This window comes from Thamnophis elegans, chromosome 10, assembly GCF_009769535.1.
Source record: "Thamnophis elegans isolate rThaEle1 chromosome 10, rThaEle1.pri, whole genome shotgun sequence".
Lineage (NCBI taxonomy): Eukaryota > Metazoa > Chordata > Lepidosauria > Squamata > Colubridae > Thamnophis > Thamnophis elegans.
This window is the reverse complement of record NC_045550.1, coordinates 11,084,310-11,103,642: the sequence shown is the minus strand read 5'-3', so window position 1 is coordinate 11,103,642 and position 19,333 is coordinate 11,084,310. Positions and strand designations below refer to the sequence as shown.

The 19,333-nt window shown below is 39.1% G+C and overlaps 2 protein-coding genes across 2 annotated transcripts in view; one reads left to right on the top strand and one right to left on the bottom strand.

Moving 5' to 3' along the window:
- Nucleotides 1-9,144: 9,144 nt before the first annotated feature.
- NANOS1 (nanos C2HC-type zinc finger 1) lies at nt 9,145-10,789 on the top strand. The gene has a single exon (XM_032224838.1). It carries the CDS (start codon nt 9,262-9,264, stop codon nt 10,108-10,110), a length of 849 nt encoding a protein of 282 aa, XP_032080729.1. The 5' UTR covers nt 9,145-9,261; the 3' UTR covers nt 10,111-10,789.
- Nucleotides 10,790-17,847: 7,058 nt separating this feature from the next.
- Nucleotides 17,848-19,333, bottom strand: part of EIF3A (eukaryotic translation initiation factor 3 subunit A) — a 37,829-nt gene continuing 36,343 nt past the window's right edge. The window contains exon 22 of the mRNA XM_032225064.1: nt 17,848-19,061. Within this exon, the coding sequence (XP_032080955.1) occupies nt 18,832-19,061 (230 nt within the window). The 3' untranslated portion in view covers nt 17,848-18,831. The remainder of the gene's footprint in view (nt 19,062-19,333) is intronic.

Here is a 19,333-nt window from a genome sequence, read left to right as displayed (position 1 = left end):
ATCTCCAGACAGCTCCTCAAATCCAGCTGCCGAACCTGCTACTCTCTGAGTATTTTGTTCCCGTATCATTCATTACCTGGGAGTTTCTTACACGGCAAGAACACCCAAGCGATTGAAGAAAAATAATATTTTAATACTTCAATTCACATTGCCTTTGTACATCGGCACTCCCTTATCTATATTTCAAAAACATGTCAGCCATTTTGGTGACTGATGGATGCTGCTTTTGTATTCTTTGCACTGCTCTCCGTTTATTGACGAGAAGCCACTAACAGGTCTTTCTTTTCCAACTTCTGTTGTCTAAGTTCATTCACTTCACCAAAAAGGACTGTAAATCAATACCCGTGTAAATGGAGAACAGGGAGAGGAAAAAATGCCGTTGTGATCACAAAAGAACAGAAAGCACTTGAAGCAGCTTCCGTTTACATTGACAAAAGTGCAATTTGCAAGGGATTATCACCCTTAACCTTTGGAGTACTGAAAAAAGAAACATCTCTACCACTCCAAATTTGTAGACACACGGCACACACCAAGATAATTTATTATATACAATGGGGAAGGCAGATTCCCAGTCTTGGAAAGAGACTTTTGGTTTAGTTCCATCAAAATCAGGCCTTTTCTCACCAGGATTATATCTTAGAAGACGAGGAAGGAGCAGAGGTGGGTTCCTACCAGTTCGCACCTATTCGGTAGAACCGGTTCATCAAATCTACCGAACCGGTTAGAAGAGGTTTCACCAGTGGACCCGGAAAGCAGGCCACACCTACAGAAGAGGTTCCAAAAATTTTTGAAACCCACCATTGGTCCTTGGATATGATTATTCTACACTATCATGCTCATATTTATAAAACTCAGTGCCTCTGTGAAAGGTAAGGATGACTACTGCGTTTGTGGTGCAATCAGAACATTGCGTGTGTTGAAGTTGTTTTAACGCAAACCAAAGATACCGTTAAAAAACAAGTTTACATCATATTCTTATGCATGCCAGTGCTGTGTGTGAGGTAATTTAAGGTGGTTCTGACAAGTGTCATCGACATCTTCATATCTGGTACATGGGCGGCAAGCCACTCCCATCCGGTCACATGGGTGGCAAGCCACTCCCACAAAGGAGGCCACACCCACAGAGTAGATTCGAACAATTTTTGAAACCCACCACTGGGAAGGAGGTACTGTTATATTTTGCAGAAAGGTAACATCACAAATTAAAAGTTCTCCATAGTGGCAGGAAAAAAAAACATAGAAGAATAGAGCGGGCAAATAGAAAGCTACGCTTCATTGTCTTATTCCAGTTTACAATTGTTCTTGTGTAATCCTTCTATCACAAAATTTGCCAACTCATCAGCTGCGTTCACCCATCACACTCAACTAGAAAGCAAAAATTGGCTGGGTAATCTACAGTACATGCTAAGCCAGAAAGTAAGATTTACATCCATAACACCTGTGTTCAGGAACAACTAAACCAGAACTAAATAATCCACAGCAGTGTTTTTCAAATTGGCAACTTTAAGATGTATGGACTCCAACTCCCAGAATTCCCCTGCCATCACTGAGAAACCACTGATCTACAGTATAGTGCAGAGCTGTCAAACTCCCAGCCCACAGGCCAGATGCATCACACATTGGCCCTACCTGGTTTTGCAAGGGGGGGGGGAGTCCTGATAAGTCACGCGACGCCGCCATGACGTGAGTTTGACACTCCTGGTATAGTGCAACATAGGTAGTCCTCAACTTAAACCATTTGTTTAGTGATTGTTCAAAGTTACAACAGCACTGAAAAAAGTGATTTATGACTGTTTTTCACACTTATAGAACCATTGCAGAATCTCCATGGTCACATGATCAAAATTCAAACACTTAGCAATAGCAATAGCAGTTAGACTTATATACCGCTTCATAGGGCTTTTAGCCCTCTCTAAGCGGTTTACAGAGTCAGCATATTGCCCCCAACAACAATCCGGGTCCTCATTTTACCCACCTCGGAAGGATGGAAGGCTGAGTCAACCCTGAGCCGGTGAGATTTGAACAGCCGAACTGCAGAACTGCAGTCAGCTGAAGTAGCCTGCAGTGCTGCATTTAACCACCTTGTCAACTAGTTTCTATTTATGACAATTGCAGTGTCGCAGGGTCACTATGATGATAACCTTCTGACAAGCAAAGTCAATGGGGAAGCCAGATTCACTTAACAACCATGTTACTAAATTAACAAGTGTTGTGATTCACTTAACTGTGGCAAGAAAGGTCATAAAAGGAAGCAAAACTCAATAGCTATCTTCCTTAGCAACATAAATTCTGGGCTCAACTGTGGTTGTAAGTTGAGGACTACCTTTAACTGATGAGAGGCCAGAACTAAAAAAAACCTATCCTCCGCGAGCTGCACTGGCTTTCCATTGGTCTCCGAGCACGATTCAAGGTGCTGGTTATCACCTTTAAAGCCCTACATGGCCTAGGACCCGGATATCTGCGAGACCGTCTTCTGCCGCACACCTCCCAATGACCGATAAGATCGCACAAGATGGGCCTTCTCCGGGTGCCTTCAGCTGGAAAATGCCGGCTGGCGACGCTTCTCTGTTGCTGCTCTGGCCCTATGGAATGAGCTACCCCCAGAGATCCGGACCCTACCCACTCTCATATGGCCTTCCGTAAAGCTATTAAGACCTGGCTATTCCAGCAGGCCTGGGGCTGTTGACCTCTTGATTGAGGTCCAGCCCCCCCTTTGATTGGGTGCATGTTGTGTTTTTTTTCCTTAATCTCGTTGTATCTTATTGTTTTAATCCTTTTTAATATTTTTCATTTCTGTAAGCCGCCCGGAGTCCTCCGGGATTGGGCGGCCTATAAATTCAATAAATGAAATTAAATGAAATGAAGTAGCTTGTTAATTGAACCAACCCATAAATTAAGATCGCATTTGACATCCATGACACTTCTCAGGTAGTAAGAGTTAGTACAGCCTTTCTCTCCAGATGTGTTGGACTAGAACTTCCAGAATTTCCAGCCAAAACAACCCTAGTTGAAGAAAAGCTGAATTACTATTCTGTTCCTAATGTCACTTCAAAAGTCTTTTGCCTTTACTTCCTCTGGTTTAGAAAGGCTTCTTTTTTTTTTTAACATGGTTTGATATTCCATCTGATTAAGGCCAAAAATGCAGAATAATCTGTATTTAATTATAAAGGCCACTTGTATCACAGCTAGAAATCAAGGTTGTCCTGGCAACAGTAAAACACACGCACAACTGAAAAATGGAAATGGAGTCCATTTGCCTCTACAAAAGGAGCCGGCCAGTTGATTTAGAAGACAGTTTTATATAGTGAGAACAGTTAAATAAAATGCAATAATGATGTTTTTCAGAGTTTCTGATGTCAAGTCTCCAGATAACGCGCCTCCCACCATACCATGTTCTTTTTTTGATTAGAGATGATTTTTTTCAGTCCTGTTGAAGGGGTGGGTTTCGTCAGGCACCACTGTTGGTTTGTTTGTTGGCGCGCATGCTTGATGCATGTTGCGTGCACATGATGTACATTATGTGCATATGCGCAGCGCAATAAAAATTGTTACATGCAGAAACAAAAAAACAAGATGGCAGCACCACAGGCGCCACCCGGAGAACTGGTTCAGGGCCATGGCAGGCCTGGGTCGCTGTTGGTTTCAGCGACCCAGGTTGCCAAACCACTACTGGTTCAGCTGAACCATTTCAAACTGGTAAGAACCCACCACTGTCCTATTGTTACTTTATCAGAGTTGTATACAGCCATGACAAATGAGAAATTCTCGAGAAATTCATAAAAATACAGAAAGCATATCTTGAAAAATACGACCACAATGCATACAAACCCGAATGCTTTAGTGCCGAGGTGGCGCAGTGGTTAGGGTGCAGTACTGCAGGCCACTTCAGCTGACTGTTATCTGCAGTTCAGCGGTTCTAATCTCACCAGCTCAAGGTTGACTCAGCCTTCCATCCTTCCGAGGTGGGTGAAATGAAGACCCAGACTGTGGGGGCAATATGCTGACTCTGTAAACCGCTTAGAGAGGGCTGAAAGCCCTATGAAGCGGTATATAAGTCTAACTGCTATTGCTAACTGCTAGTGGACAGGACATCGCAAAAAATTGTAGAAGATGCCTCTAAGATATTAGGAATATACACTTGAAACCAGATTTACTGTGCAGCTGGTTGAAACAAGTTGTTCAGCTGTCAACCCAGGAAAAGTTAGCTGATAAAGTTGATCGATGTTGAGAGTGACTCTGAAAAGAATATTACAAGATTCCTGGCCGTCCCAGGATTAGAATTAAATTTAGCCTGATCTGCAAATAAAGATGCAAATACTTTCCTTGCTGTCTTCATATGGAAAAAAAGGAAGTATGACTTTCATGGATGGATAGGCAAAGGGATGGGATTAAAGGAAGAAAAAAACCCCTTGATTTATAGCAAGGCTTAAATGAACAGCATATGGCATTCTTCCTCGCATTTATAGTATCTCCTGAGAGCTACAGCCTGGCAAAGCTCTTATTAATAGTGCTGAGCTACTGGATGGGTGAGTCCTCTTAATATGATCTTTCAAATATCTGTGTCCCCCAGTCCTTTCTGGAGTATTGTTATTCCTACCCTCACCAATGGTTTCAAAATAGCTGTTCCTTGATTATAGGATGGGGGGCGCAGTGGTTAGGGTGCAGTACTGCAGGACACTTCAACTGACTGTTATCTGCAGTTTAGCGGTTCTAATCTCACCGGCTCAAGGTTGACTCAGCCTTCCATCCTTCCAAGGTGGGTGAAATGAGGACCCAGACTGTGGGAGCGATATGCTGACTCTGTAAACCGCTTAGAGAGGGCTGAAAGCCCTATGAAGCGGTATATAAGTCTAATTGCTATTGAATCTGGACTTAAAGCCCTTCATGGTATTGGACCTGGGTACTTGAGAGACCGCCTGCTGCCAATTACCTCCCAAAGACCCATTAGATCACACAGATTAGGTCTCCTCCGGGTTCCGTCTACTAGCCAATGTCATCTGGCTATTACCCGGGGGAGGGCCTTCTCTGTGGCAGCTCCGGCCCTTTGGAACAAGCTCCCCGCAAAGATTCGGACCCTCACCTCTCTCCAGGCCTTCTGAAAAGCCGTTAAAACCTGGCTGTGTCGGCAGGCCTGGGGTCGATGAGTTTCCCTTCCCCTCTCGAACCGTGTGGCTGTTGGTTGTTTTAAATTCCCTGTACTTTTTGCTGTAGTTCTTGTGTTTCCCTTCCCCTCCTTTGGGTTTGTGCGCCGCCCTGAGTCCCGCTGGGAATAGGGCGGCATATAAATAAAATGAACCTTGAACCTTGTGCTTCTCTCCTCACTCCTGTAACAACCATGTTGGAGCCCTGGGGGTGCAGTGGTTAAAATGCAGTATATCAGGCAAAATCTGCAAACAGCCTGGAGTTCAATCCTGAGGGGGAACAAGGTTGACTCATCCTTCCATCCTTCCAAGGTTAGTAAAACAAGGACCCAGGTTGTTGGAGTAAAAGTACTGACATTGTAAACCAACCAACCATATCATTATGGGGTGGTATGCAATAGTCTAAATCAGTGTTTCTCAACCTTGTCAACTTGAATATGTTTGGACTTCATTCGCTGGCTGGAGAATTCTGGGAGTTGAAGTCCAGACATCTTCAAGTTGACTAGATTGAGGAACACTGGTCTAAATGCTATTGCTGTTGCTATAAACCTTTGCTTATAATAACCCCCTGAATAAATTCAGCTAAATCCTACATTAAATGAAACCTTTTGCCCTGCTTAGAATATATAAAGCAGTTCGATATTTAAAGACCTTGCTTCTTTAACAGTGGCGAGAATGTATTTATATTTAAAGTTGTAATTTTAAATTTGGATTTTTAACACTAATCAGCTCTTAGAGGTTTTAAAATAACATGCCAATAAGGTTATAAAGCCAACTTTAGTGATTATCTTTAATTTTTGCAGGCATTTTACAGTGTTGTCATAGTGAACACACTTCCAATATTTCAAACTTCAAGGGTTGTTAAGTGATTTTTTTTCCCCCATCTGAGTGCAAGCAGTTCCTTTAAAGCACATACTTTATACTAGAAAGGACACACTGGTTTGGATAAATGGTTTGGATTCATTTATTACACTACATTTGGTAGGGTTAACATATATTTAGTATTTCTTATCAACCTAAGTAGAGGCTAATTCCCATTTTCAGTTATGCTGTTTACTAGGCCTCAAATCTATAGAGGTCATGCGTATACAACTAGAGTTTTCCCCCAATTCCAGGGTCTGCTTTTTTCAGCTCACTCTAAGTTTTGATCCATTGGTTACAAAAAGAATTGATTGATTGGCTTGTTGCCTGAGCCTGGATGTGGATGGATGAGAGAGAGAGTGGTTTTGTTCAAAGTCACCCAGTCTATTTTCATGCCTAAAACGGGACTAGAACTCACAGACTCCTGGTTTCTGGTGCCTTCACCATTAGACCGAACTGTCTCTCTGGGTTTTCATCACATGCTAAATCTAAAAATCCATCTCTTGAGCCAGAATCTTAGATTAGTAGGATGTTATCAAAGTAGCCACCCTTTCGGGTTTGCAGAACCCAAGATTTGAAATGTAATTTTAATGCAATTTAATATTGTGAAGACTTTCATACTTTTAAACTGCTTCCTAAAGAAACCCCAATTCATCCCAAATTCTGGCAGAAAATCCACTAGCACTTACATTTTAAAAATAAGGTAAAACAGATGCTTGATAGTGCATCTCCCCTTTATCATAGTATCAAAAGGCAATGTCTCCTAGTAACACAAGCACATTACAAGCCAAATTGTCACTTACTCTTGCTATAAATCATGGTTTATAAACCACAATCACCAAGATTGCAAATCATACAAAGGGGAAACCAAACAAAGAGCAAATGTCTTGGGACAGTAATTTTCATACTCCAATGAATTTATGCATGAATAACAATAAATAGTCCCTGGGATTTAAAATACTCAAAATGACAAGCCTTACTACCACGCTGATTTGGGACTGTTTGGGTGGGGCCTAATCTGCAGTTTGAAATGCTGGCTTAGTATAATAAATGAACCCTGTTGGGGGTCAACCACACCCCCTAATCACAGCTTGAACATTCATAATTGTTGTCATGTGTTCTCATGCCTCCTTCTCAGATCAGCCCACAGCTGAGTCAGCTTAATATCTTCAGCTGTCTACAATAGTGTTTTCTCTCTGCTCCTGATACACGGTTTGCCTTGGTTATGATAGCACAGTTTACTGATGGGATCTGCCTGGTTATATTAGTCATTTTAGGCTACTGTAGTTTACTATCTACGTAACTATTCTGTGTGACAGGCTTCAAACAGAAATAGTTTTTCCCTGCATTACGCCTGACTGGGATATTTTATAGTGTTTCTCAAGTTTTATGCAAGCATCTTATATACCTGAAATTTAGGACTATTTTGGAAGGATTTGAAGTTGGTTTCCCAAAACATTGGACATGCTTTTGAGAAACCACTAGGCAATGAATCCTGCAAAGAATTCATTCGATTCAGGAAGGAAACCCAATTCTGTCAGCGTTATGTTGCCTATTTGTTCACCAATAAGTGCAAAATGGGCATCAGTAATTATACAGCCATGTTTTCCTGCCAGTTCACAAACTGGAGGAAAACTCTTTGATGTGGCCATCTGGCTGCACCTTCAGAGGCAGTGAGGTGCTGCCAGAGAAGAAAAGAGGCATGGAGGCAATCAATTCTGAGTTTACCCAGCTCTCCAGAGCAGATGGCCAGCATCTTTCTGGTCTCCACAACTCCCAATATATGATATTGGAGGACCAAGACTGATTAGTAGGCAAAACAAAGTCAAGAAAAGCATAACACTGTTTTTGTGGCTAGGCATATGGGGTAAGATGGTAGTGTGATAAGCAGGGCCGGATTTTCCTATAGGCTAACTAGGCTTCAGCCTAGGGCCTCAAGATCAAGAGGGGCCTACATTCAAATTGTTAGCAAAATTAAAATTACACTATTCTAAAAACAGTGAACACTAAAACACTGAACCGAAAATAAGGAGAAATTCTACGTATATGACTAATAAACAAACATAAAAATGTATTGGTTAAGATCGTTCCAGCGCCGCGGCAGTTGGGGAGCCCGCCCACATTCCCGGCACTGGCGGTCAGGCGAGAGGCGCGGCAGCTTCCAGTAGCCGCCCCGTCAACGCAGAGCACACCAGCGGCCAGGCAGGTGAGGGCGAGGGGGCCGAGCCGGGCAGCTGAGCGCAGCAGGGGAGGCGGCTGGCCTCTCTGCCTTTGCCGCAGAGCAGAGCCGCCCTCCGTCGGGAGGCCAGCTATATATATTGATATATATTGATATATCACAGTAATGATGTATTTTATTGTCTCTCATGTAATTTACAAACTTAAAAATGGGAGGTGAAAGGGCCTCATAAGTGGAATAGCCTAGGGCCTCTTTTCATCTAAATCCGGCCCTGGTGATAAGAAATAGTATTTCCAAGTGCAGGAGCACAATCCCTGCAAAACCACACAAGTCTTCTGTGTACAAACCAGCGATTCCACCTCCACCTGCTTGCCAAACACACACACACAGAAACAAGGAGTTGTGTGTTGCGTAGAGAAAAAGAAGTGCGTCTTTTTGTACACATGCCCAACACTGCAAGATTTCCTCCTCTCGTTTGGAAAAGTTTAGAGCAGACTTCGGTTAAGCTCCCACAATTGAGAGGCCAACTTCAATTTCACCACGCTGGTTTGTTCTAATTTAATGTTTCTCAACCTTGGCAACTTGAAGATGTCCGGACTTCAACTCCCAGAATTCCCCAGCCAGCATTCGCTGGCTGGGGAATTCTGGGAGTTGAAGTCCGGACATCTTCAAGTTGCCAAAGGTTGGGAAACACTGTGACCTACCTGCCCCGAGTTAAAGCAGCGAGCAAGCCTAATGCCTGGGAAGAGATGTGGGGAAAAAAGGGTATCCGAGCCCCTCAGCCAATAACAGGCCAGGGGAGGTGGGGCCCCTTTGGCTGCTGCCCAATGAGAGCGCAGCCTGGGGATTGCTCCTCCTCTGTCCCGCCAGCTCTCCCCCCCTCCCCACCCACTTTCAGCAGCTGCAAGCGCTTAAAAGCTTCGCCGGAGAGAAGGCGGAGTTTTTCAGCGGCTGTTCGGCTGAGCGGCTGGCTGGCTCGTCCGACTCTTCTTCGCGCCGTTCGCCTGCGAAGAAGCGCCAGAGGTTTTGGGGTGCTGTTGTTTTTGTTTGGAGGGGCTCCTTTCTCCTCTGCCGCCCCCGATGGAGGCTTTCCACCCGACCAAGCTGGAGAAGCACCACCACCACCATCACCACCACCACCACCACCAGCCGGTGGAGTTTTTGCAAGGAGGCGGCAGGTACGCGGCCAAGAGCCACGGCGCTTACGGGAACGCCTTCAACTCTTGGAACGACTACCTGGGCTTGGCCACGCTGATCACCAAAGCGGTCAACCAGGAGAAGGGCTTCCGCGCCGGATCCTCCTCCGTGGTTGTAGCGGCCGCCGTGCAGCAGGTCCCGGCCACCGAGGAAGGCGAGGAGGAGGAGGAAGAAGAAGAGGAGGACGAGGAGGAGGAAGACGACGAAGAGGGAGCCCCTTATTTCGAGAGCTCCCTGGATTTGCACGACTTTGACTTGTTAGGGCACCATCACCACCACCTTAACCCGAGCGAAAACCTGCTGGAGGAGCGTTTCGCCGATTTCAGCCCCTTCTCCGGCAGAGCCAGCCCGGCTTCGGTGGTCTTCAATTGCTCCCCGGGCCATCTGGAAAGAGATCGCTCGCCCCACGCTTGGGGCGGCCGCTTGGTGGTGGACGGCAGGCTGCCGGCTCCGCCGAAGAGCGCCTCCAGGCTGCTGAAGCCGGAGTTGCAAGTGTGCGTTTTCTGCCGGAATAATAAAGAAGCCGTGGCTCTCTACACCACGCACATCCTTAAAGGACCCGACGGGCGAGTCTTGTGCCCGGTGCTGAGGCGATACACTTGCCCTCTCTGTGGAGCCAGTGGGGACAACGCGCACACCATCAAGTATTGCCCCTTGTCTAAAATGCACGGCAGCGCCCCCAAACAGCCGCTTAAAAACGCCCGGCATCTCTTGGGCAAGAAGCTCCGCTAGGGGGCGCTGGTCGAGCCTTGGCCGCCGTCAGTGTTTGTGTGGAGAACCGGGACTGCGGATCAAAAAACATTGGATCAAGAAAGAAAGAAAAATATCCACTACGATTTCATTTTTATTTTAATTTTATTTTTTCTGTTCTCTTGCGCGCGTGTGCCCTCTACTGGGATATAAAGAAAAAGGCATTTTCCTTTTTTTTTGGTTATTTTTTTTTTAAACACCAATTGTAATCAAATGTTTCCTAATATATTTAAATATGAAGACGTAGAATGTACAGAGAGATGTTCTTGATTTATGTATCAAATAACAGTATAGTTTCTAGTTTGTATATGTAGTAGCCAGGGAGCCTGGCCTCTGAAATTAACTCTTTAAGAATTATAACATAACCTACCGTTTAGAGAGGTACTGTATTTGTTTATTGTGAAACTTACCTGATTTTTTAAATGGGACTAAGGATATATCTTAGGCATATATATGCTCCGGTTGCTGTAGCTTTGTTTAATATTCTTGGCTGGAAAAGGGAGCACTTTTGAATAATGAAAATGCTGTCTTTAAAGGAGGCAGAATAATACAACTTTAAATATGTATGAATCAAATAATTTTTAAAGAGCTGTTTGGCTGGTCCTACAATGGTTATAAAACAAGGTTGGAAAGGTCATTTATTAAATGTGTTGAATTGGCATTTGCTTCTTTTGCTGTCTTCATTGTCTTCAAGTAATATTTTGGTTACTTTAAAAAAAAAGGCTGCACTTTATGTATGCTTAGAAGTCTTAGTTTTGAATTTACATCTTGCCTAACAGCTGTTAAGCTCCATTTCAAGCACCTGCCTGATTTGAGATTTCACCTGTTGCCTTCTTCATTGTGGGTTTATCCAAATATTAGTTTCTTCCAGCTGTCTCAGTTGAGACTTGATTGACATTTGTGACACCTTCATTTTTACCTGGTTTTTTCCCCGAGTTTTCTCTACTACCTCCACAATACATTTTTTTGCTTCACCAACCATGACTGGTTTTGCCTGCCCTAGTGTCGTTATGCCTATATATAATACAAATTATACATAATTTGTAATGTGGATGGAAACAAAAGCTATGCCTTTTAATACCAGGTTATGGTAGTGCCTTTTCTAAAAGTTTTTATTAAAAGATGATTAAGCTTTTATGAACTGCGTGCCATTTAGACTGTTTTCATCCCACAATGTAAGCAGGGTGGTAGTAGTCGGAATGGCAGCTTAATTTAAGTTGATACAAAAATATAAGAAACAAGGGATCAGAAAAAACATCCCTGTATAATTTGCAAACAAAGGCAAATGCATTGCCTCTCTTCCAATGCAATGTCTTTAAAACTAAAGTAACAGCAAAGAGGAAATACTAAATGTATTTTCAACTTAATAGATATAAATCCACAAATGGAACATGTAGCAGCTGGTTATGATTTATTGCTTTTATACTTTTATTTTCTCCCTCCATATGCTAAGTACTGTTTGATACTGGTTTCCAGCATGAAAGCCAGTGTTAGTTTCAACATGATCTAAGAGATTTTTTCCACAGCAGGTATAGAGTTAATGTCTGCCAATTATATTTTCCACGTATATGAGTAGCGTGCCATTTTTAACAAGATACATGCTGTTAATAAGATTGAAACTAGCACTATAAAACTAACAGCACTTGTTATTCAAACAAACTATATATTGCTTACTTTACACATATATAATCACACACAGAGAACACAGTAGGTGATTGCTACACTCCAAAAATATTTTAGCAAGTTTGTAGAAAGTGCTACCTGAAATCTCTATAGGAGTTCCAAACTAGAGAGAATGTCACTAGAGAAACCAAATAAAGGCTGATCTGTTTTCTGTGCTAACCATTACAATTTTTTTCCAAGTAAGTTTTGTTAAAGATAACAAAAATGCAAAAAGATAAAAAAAAATAGTAAAAGGTACAAAGGGAAAAAAAATAGGAAAAAGAGAAATAATAAAAAAAATAGTAAAAAGATCTATGAAATGACTCCCAAAATTCTTCACAAATATAAGCAATTTTAGTAATTTATTATATCTTAAATTACATTAATCAAATTGACCATGTTTATATTCTTTCATTTTACTTTTACAATCTTAATCTTTCATCCACTCAAATATCATAGAACTTGATTTTATTTCTTTGAATGAAATTCTTCAAAACTTTTAAAAAAAAAACTTTTATAAATCCAAAATAGAAAAAAATAGCCAGGTCACTCTCTTGGTTTATTATTTGTATGTCCATTTTAATTATTAAAAGAAGTTTCTTTTCTATGGCAACTGAAGCATGTTTTTCCATATTATTACAGCCTCTCTTTTGTAAATCGTTCAATTCAAGTTTCTGTCTTGTCAGGTAAAACTTGTTCCTCTTCCATAACATCTATTTAGACACAGTCTATCCATAAGGCAAATGTTATTAATATAAATTTCTAATTCAGTTTTTTGAAAATACTCAATATTTCCAGTGTTAATATCTAGCACCATATTTTTAAGTTTGTGTTTTTCTCCTTGAATCTTCAGTTCCCTCTAGAGTCCAATTTTTTAATTCCCATTCAAAACAAAAGCATTTTCCCTTAGGAAAGGTTCTTTATAATTCCAAAATCTTAAAGTTAACAGGACATTTTGAATATATATTTTTTTAAAAAATAAGTTTATAAGGTTGTGGCTAAATTTACTCTTTTCAGAGGTTTCACTTTCAAAGGTTGATTTCTAAAAAGTAGTTAATAAGCAAATTCCAAATGTGATTAGGAAACTATGCAAACTTAATATCCTTTTAAAGGCATTTACTACAATTGAGCAATAATTTGTAGCTATTCCTTTGTCTCCCAGTTCTCAAATCCCACCAGAGACCAGTTGAAGGAGCAACTGTTCTAGACTCTAGAGCACTTCTGGATGAAATCTAGACCTCTCCCTTATTTATTCTTCACACTCGTTGGCTCTGCTTTTCACTGAGCCATTTTCAATCCACCATTCTTCCTCTGGAAGTCTTGCCAACCATTTCAGAGTAGAGAGTTAACTCTTACAGGATAAAGCACTCCTGAAGAAAAATACTCTGTTATCTTATGTACAAACTGCTAGATGTATTTAGCAAGTTTTTCCATACTACCTATCCTACAATTCTCATTATCTTCAATTACTTTAAAGCAGGAAATCAAAAATATTCCACTTCAGTCCCCGTAGATGTGTGAATAGATGTTGAGAATCCTGGGAATTAGACCACACATGAAAGCACCCCATTGGGAAGTTTATTAAAATAATGCTTCTTTAAAATAAAGCAGATAGGGGAATAGGCTCTCAGAAAAATCTGATTAAATATAATTTGAGTTTGCATGTGTAAACCCAGCCAATTTGGCTCATTTAATAATGGCTTGGCAAGTTGTGTGAATACAGTTGCATGTTTATAAAACTAGGAATCTTAAGTGAATGAGCATCTTTCGTGTTCAGCTGCATTATTTACAGAGATGGATGTAAGGTGGCATACAATCAAACTTCAAGGATGGAAGTGGTGTATATTTCCTTGGAAAATGAAGATGGATGGTGTAGCCTTTGTTTTAAGTATGTTTTACATTTTTTCAGCCTTAGTTGCTTCCCACATATGATTTAAGTTTTTAAGTGTTTTTATAATGAATTTTCAGTCTGTCAATGAAGGCATCCGTAGGCTCCTCAGTAGGATTCCCGTTGCAGGCTTGCTGTGAATATTTGCCCTTCAATAGTAAAATACTGAAAGACGTGGAGTACTTTTAAGAAAAAAGTTTGTAAATATTTACAACGCTGGAAATGAAAACTTGTTTAGGAACATATTGTCCTAAGCAAGTTTTTACATAATCTTCTTAAATTCTATTTAGTATGTATTTAATAGGCATTATTCCCTTAAAGTTGTTATAGCATTAGTAAAATAAATTATTGGGAATCTGTAGTCCTGAGTTATACAAATGAAATAAATTAATCAAATTGTCTTAGGGCAAAGTACAGGCAGAAAGAATTTGACAAAAAAATTAATTAATCTTCATACTGTTTTTGTTGGAAACACTGATAGACTGCAGCCAAATTTGGGGACATAGTTAAAAAATCTTGGAGGCTGTTTAGGGAAAGATGGCTTATCTTAAAAATCTTCAAAAATTTGGTTTTAAATAAATCAAAAATGTAAGCCTTCTATAATAGTTAACTTTAAGAGATAATTCTAGGGAATCAGCTATTACAGCACATGTTATTAGGTTTATGCAATATATTAAAGTTAGAAAAATTGATTTAGATGTATCCAATTTAGGTAATTTAACAAAACATATTTCTACCTGTAAAGTAAGCAATTTTAATCAAGTTGCAACTGACAATGCTTCTGTTCTTGAACAAAGTACTGACATCTGTACATAAATTTAGTAATTGAAATTACTATTTCCCAGAATGAAGATTTAGCATCTTACTGTATATTCTAAGCAAAATTCCTTGAAAGTAATTTTTAGTGAAATTAATGAGAATACTGAAAATAAAGATAAGTTCGTTTAGAAAGAAACATCAATGTTATTTTGTTTATCTACTGAGCAGGTGGAATGGAAGCTCTACTTTGTAACACAAGGAATATATGGTTGAATAAAGAGTTTAATTATTTTAAACAATCCGAAGCCCACTTCAAAACGTTGAATTTGCCAGATGCACAATCAAAAACATATGAAGGTAAAGTTATGTGGGAATAAATATATTTCCTTATTTCCTAAATAAGCCTCAGAAAAATGTTATATGTAGACTATGTATTAACATGTATATCAACTTTTCTGAATAATTTAAAGCACATTCTTAGTGTCCTATTATAAATTTGGATGTAATAAAAACTATTAAAAATGGTCGTAAAATTGCCAGGACAGATAAAATCTTGATTTCAAAATTTGTTTACAAAAGTTATTTCTGAAAAAATAGTTTTGCTTTCATCTAATATTTGTAGTTAAAACAAACACAACAATAAAAAGTCATCTCATGCTAAAATTGTTTACCTAATCCAAACAGTTAAGGATGTACACTTATGAATAATCTAATTTCTACACACCTGGGGAAATTCATAATCAGCAACGAAGTTTATCATCTTGTTACAAATAAGAAACATTAAGGACCCATGGAGTGAGACGGAAGCTTTACAGCTCAAAAGGAAGAAACAAGTACTAGGAAAATAAATACATTTTTGTCACTAGAGCACTACAGTTGTTTCATATTTCACTCTAATCGTTCTTTTTGGATTTATATAAAGGTTTTCACTCCATTAGTGTTATTCCACAACTTACGACCATAAATTTCTGTTGCTAAGTAAGGCAGTTGTTAAATGAGCCATTGCAGTTAAATTAGTAACACGATTAAGGGGATCTGGCTTTCTTAAAGACTTTGTTGTCAAAAGGTCATAAAAGATAATCACATGATCCTAGGATACTGCAACCATCATAAATACATGTCAGTTGCCAAGCATCCAAATTTTGATCACATGAAGCAACATTGAAAATATGAGAAATGGTCATAAGACACTTTTTTCAATGCCACTGTAACTTAATATCATCACTAAACAAATGCTGTACATATTTGTTGATCACTTGGGCTAATTATTTCTGTATTGAGATTGCTTTCTGCAATCTTAAATATTTTAACTTTACTTTCATAAATAAGTATTGTTTTTTTAAGAGCAGGAACATTTTTCAAAGGTACTTGAATGTATACAGTATGATAAAGATTATTCAAAAAGGATTAATCTCAGTAATTAGTTATTAGATTTTTGAAATGATTGAGCCTATTACCAAATCACTTTTTTAATGTTTTGTGACACCACCACCCCTCTCTGTACACTCACACACACACACCTTGGCCCACTAGTTGGCTGCAAGATGTTTGCAACTGGGCTGCACATTCAAGCTTAACAGTAATCATTCCCTCCCCCACTCCCCTAGTCTGCAAAGGTGGAAAGGTTGGGGAACTCTAAGGCATCCAGAATTTTATGAGTAGCACACAAATTCTGCTAAATAATAATGATATAGCTCACTAGCAGAAGACCATTTCAGGATAACTTAGGATCTTTCTATGAGTAACTTGACTGATAGATGAAATTTGCCAGCAGTACTTGCTGTCAACTTTAAAGTAAAAAGCACAACACTTTTGCTTCTGTAAGTTTAAAAGTTTTAAGATTGCATATAACAACTGAGTGTACTGTTTCAATCGTTTTTAGCTCAATTGGGTCATGTTCAGCCAAAATTACCTTTCACTGCACTCTGCTGTGTTATACTACTACTGCATTTCCCCCCATATTTGTGCAAAACCTTTTTGTCCCAAAAAACCCTGTTTATCTTAAAAATCCATTGCTTATCCAGATTGCTTCTGCATTTCCAAGAAAAGTGAAATATGCTCAAAAACAAAGGTAGCAGGTAGTTAACAAGTTAGCATTTTCCCAGGTTATATCTAATCAAGCATTTGACTGATCTTTGTGATCCTCACTTGAGGATCTATGCTGGCTGTCTTTAGGCTTTCTCATCCTAAGCTACTCCACACTGGAACTATACTAGCAGAAACAATACGTATTTTAAAAAAATCTTCGTTAAATTGATTAGATTTTTTTTCCTGATTCTTGGAGTATGATTCCAAGTGAATTTCTCAAACTCCTGGGATAAAATATATTGCTATTAGCAAACTGGACAGATATTAATCCTGATAATAGTCTTGAATGAAAGTTGTAAAAAAAATCACTATCCTTTTTTCAGTGTTTTAAAGTTGTTATCAAACCAGTTTCACAAAAAATAGATAGCACCGCATCCCTTTGATTCTTAGCATTTAGAATGTGGATACCTTATAAAAATCATGCTATGCTACTAAAAACAGCTAAGAGAGAAGAACTGTAAAATTTTTCTTAATTGATTTTTTGAGATCAGGTTTTACATTTCATTGGCAAAACTTGTTTTGTATTTCCTGGTTTTATTTAGTTTTCATAGAAACTGGAAGATTGTAAGAGGTTCAAAGGAGAAATATGTATGCTTACATTTTAGAGTTAAAATCTTATCTCTGATTCAGTTCCTGTCATGATGAGTAATTTCCTAAGTAAAGAAGTTAACTTTCCCTTAATGGGGAGGCTACCATCACTTGTGCAGAACAAATAAACCTCAAAATAAGTATGAAAAAAGGACTGCATTCAGTTGAGACCTTCCAATTTTATATTGTAGGTTTGCAATGTATATTTAAGATTTAATATACTGTTTTTTTCTGACAAATGGTATTATATGAGTTGAATGATGTTTATTTTTCAGTGAACAGTTTTCATTACTGAGTCATTCACCCTTTGTTTTTTACAAATGCAGGAGAAACACTGGAAATAGAAAAAAAAACTTTCTTGATGCCTATCATAACTACATAACATCCCTAAACTTATATTTAACAATGCAAAGTGGCATTCCTATCTTAAACCATAATACTTTGATATATAAACCAAGAGGACAACTAAGCAGTCCACATTTATTTTAATTAAAAGGAAATTGAGAATATGAAAAATTATTTCCATTCATTTTTACTGATTTTTTATTTGTATTTGAATTTATTAGCACTTTCTTTCCAACAGACAACTATTTAAAAAGATACTTATTCACTGGGTAAAAGATCCCTGGAAAAGGAATAGATATGTTAAGTTTCATCAGGTTATTTCCTCAAATATGTTAGAGGAAAGATTTATGAAAATCTGAAACATCAATTAAAAAGTCACAACAAAATACTAGGTTAGATTTTTAAGTTTATTTATCATTGAAGTTAACACATAGCAGCAAGTTCTGTGTTGGCTTCAATTAAAAACAATCACTAACATTGCTATTTCAGCCCCAAATTGAAGTCAACCCACTCTTACTACAAAGCACTTGGTTTAAAGGTAAAGCACTTACCCTGAAGACAAGAAATTCAGAAGGAGAGGAGTGTGATTCCTCCACAGATCATGTATGTGAAATGACACTATATAAATGTTTCAAAAGGCAGAGATTACCAATACCAGAAAGAGCAGTGTCTATACACAGCAAGGAACAAAAATGCTCAGCAAAAAGATTACTCAAATACTTCCAATTTTAAAAGCCTGTTGTTTCAATACTACTGTGGCACTCATTGTGAAAGTAAAGACTGCAAAATGGCTTGATAAGACTGTGCATTCAAGTAGAATCTACTGAAAATAAACAAAAGAAAAATTCCCAGCATAGCTAAAAGACCCATGACATTTATTCTATATAAATCAAATTAAAACATACTGAATCCAATAATACTACCAGCAATAATAGCCTCTGCCATCAAATACCAATTTTAGACTGTACAGCCTTAAAGTCATTTGTTTATGGAACCAGAAACATTGCTTTAAACATATGCTTTGCAGGCTATATCCATTTTAAGGTGTAAGGTTAGTTAACATAAAAATCAGTTTTGTTTTTGACTGAGATGTACATGCCACTCAAAGATACCTATAGAATTTATTTTTTTATTCTTACCACCAAGTGATCTGTGACATACAATTGAAATTTTAGATAACCAGTATTTAATTTCCAACTATTAGTTGTAAGTTCTGTGCATGATCAGTTTGCATACAAGTAAAGAGTTTCATGCTTTCGTTTCTAGAAAATTTTGTTAAAGAATTCGAATTCAGACTCTTAAAAGCACCAATATTATAATTTCTTATCAAATCAATGCAAAACACCAATTAAAACCACGTTTAGGTTTTGAACTTAGCGTCGTACAGTGGTCCAACCCTCTTCATCGGTTTCATTTTTAATGCGACGAAGGGCTTCTCGTTCTTTATCTGTTCTCCAAGCTTTCTCTTTCTCACCCTCTTTTTCTCGTTCTTTGGAAACAGAAGGACCAGGAGTAGGAGGAGCAGCAGGAGGTGGTGGTTTTCGAACTGGTTCACGCTCTTCACGTTCTTCCTTTCTATCATCACCGCGCCTCCATGAGCTCACTGAAAAATAAAAGGCAACGTTTCAGCTCTACTTCATTCACTGGGCTATGTAATGAATCAAAATCCAGAAGAATACTTTAATCTGCATACTGGACCCGTGTCCCTCTTGGCTGACTGCCAACAGCAGAGAGGTGACACGAGGCTGGATCCAGGCGGTTGTTACCGCCTCTCTTCGGGAGGGACACCTCCCCACCGCGCTTAAGGCGGCGGTGGTGAGGCCCCTCCTGAAGAAACCGTCTTTGGATCCAGCAGTTCTTAATAACTATCGTCCA

Bases quoted from the DNA above. Each gene is read 5' to 3' on its own strand.
- NANOS1 (XM_032224838.1), top strand. From the start codon at position 9,262: ATGGAGGCTTTCCACCCGACCAAGCTGGAGAAGCACCACCACCACCAT.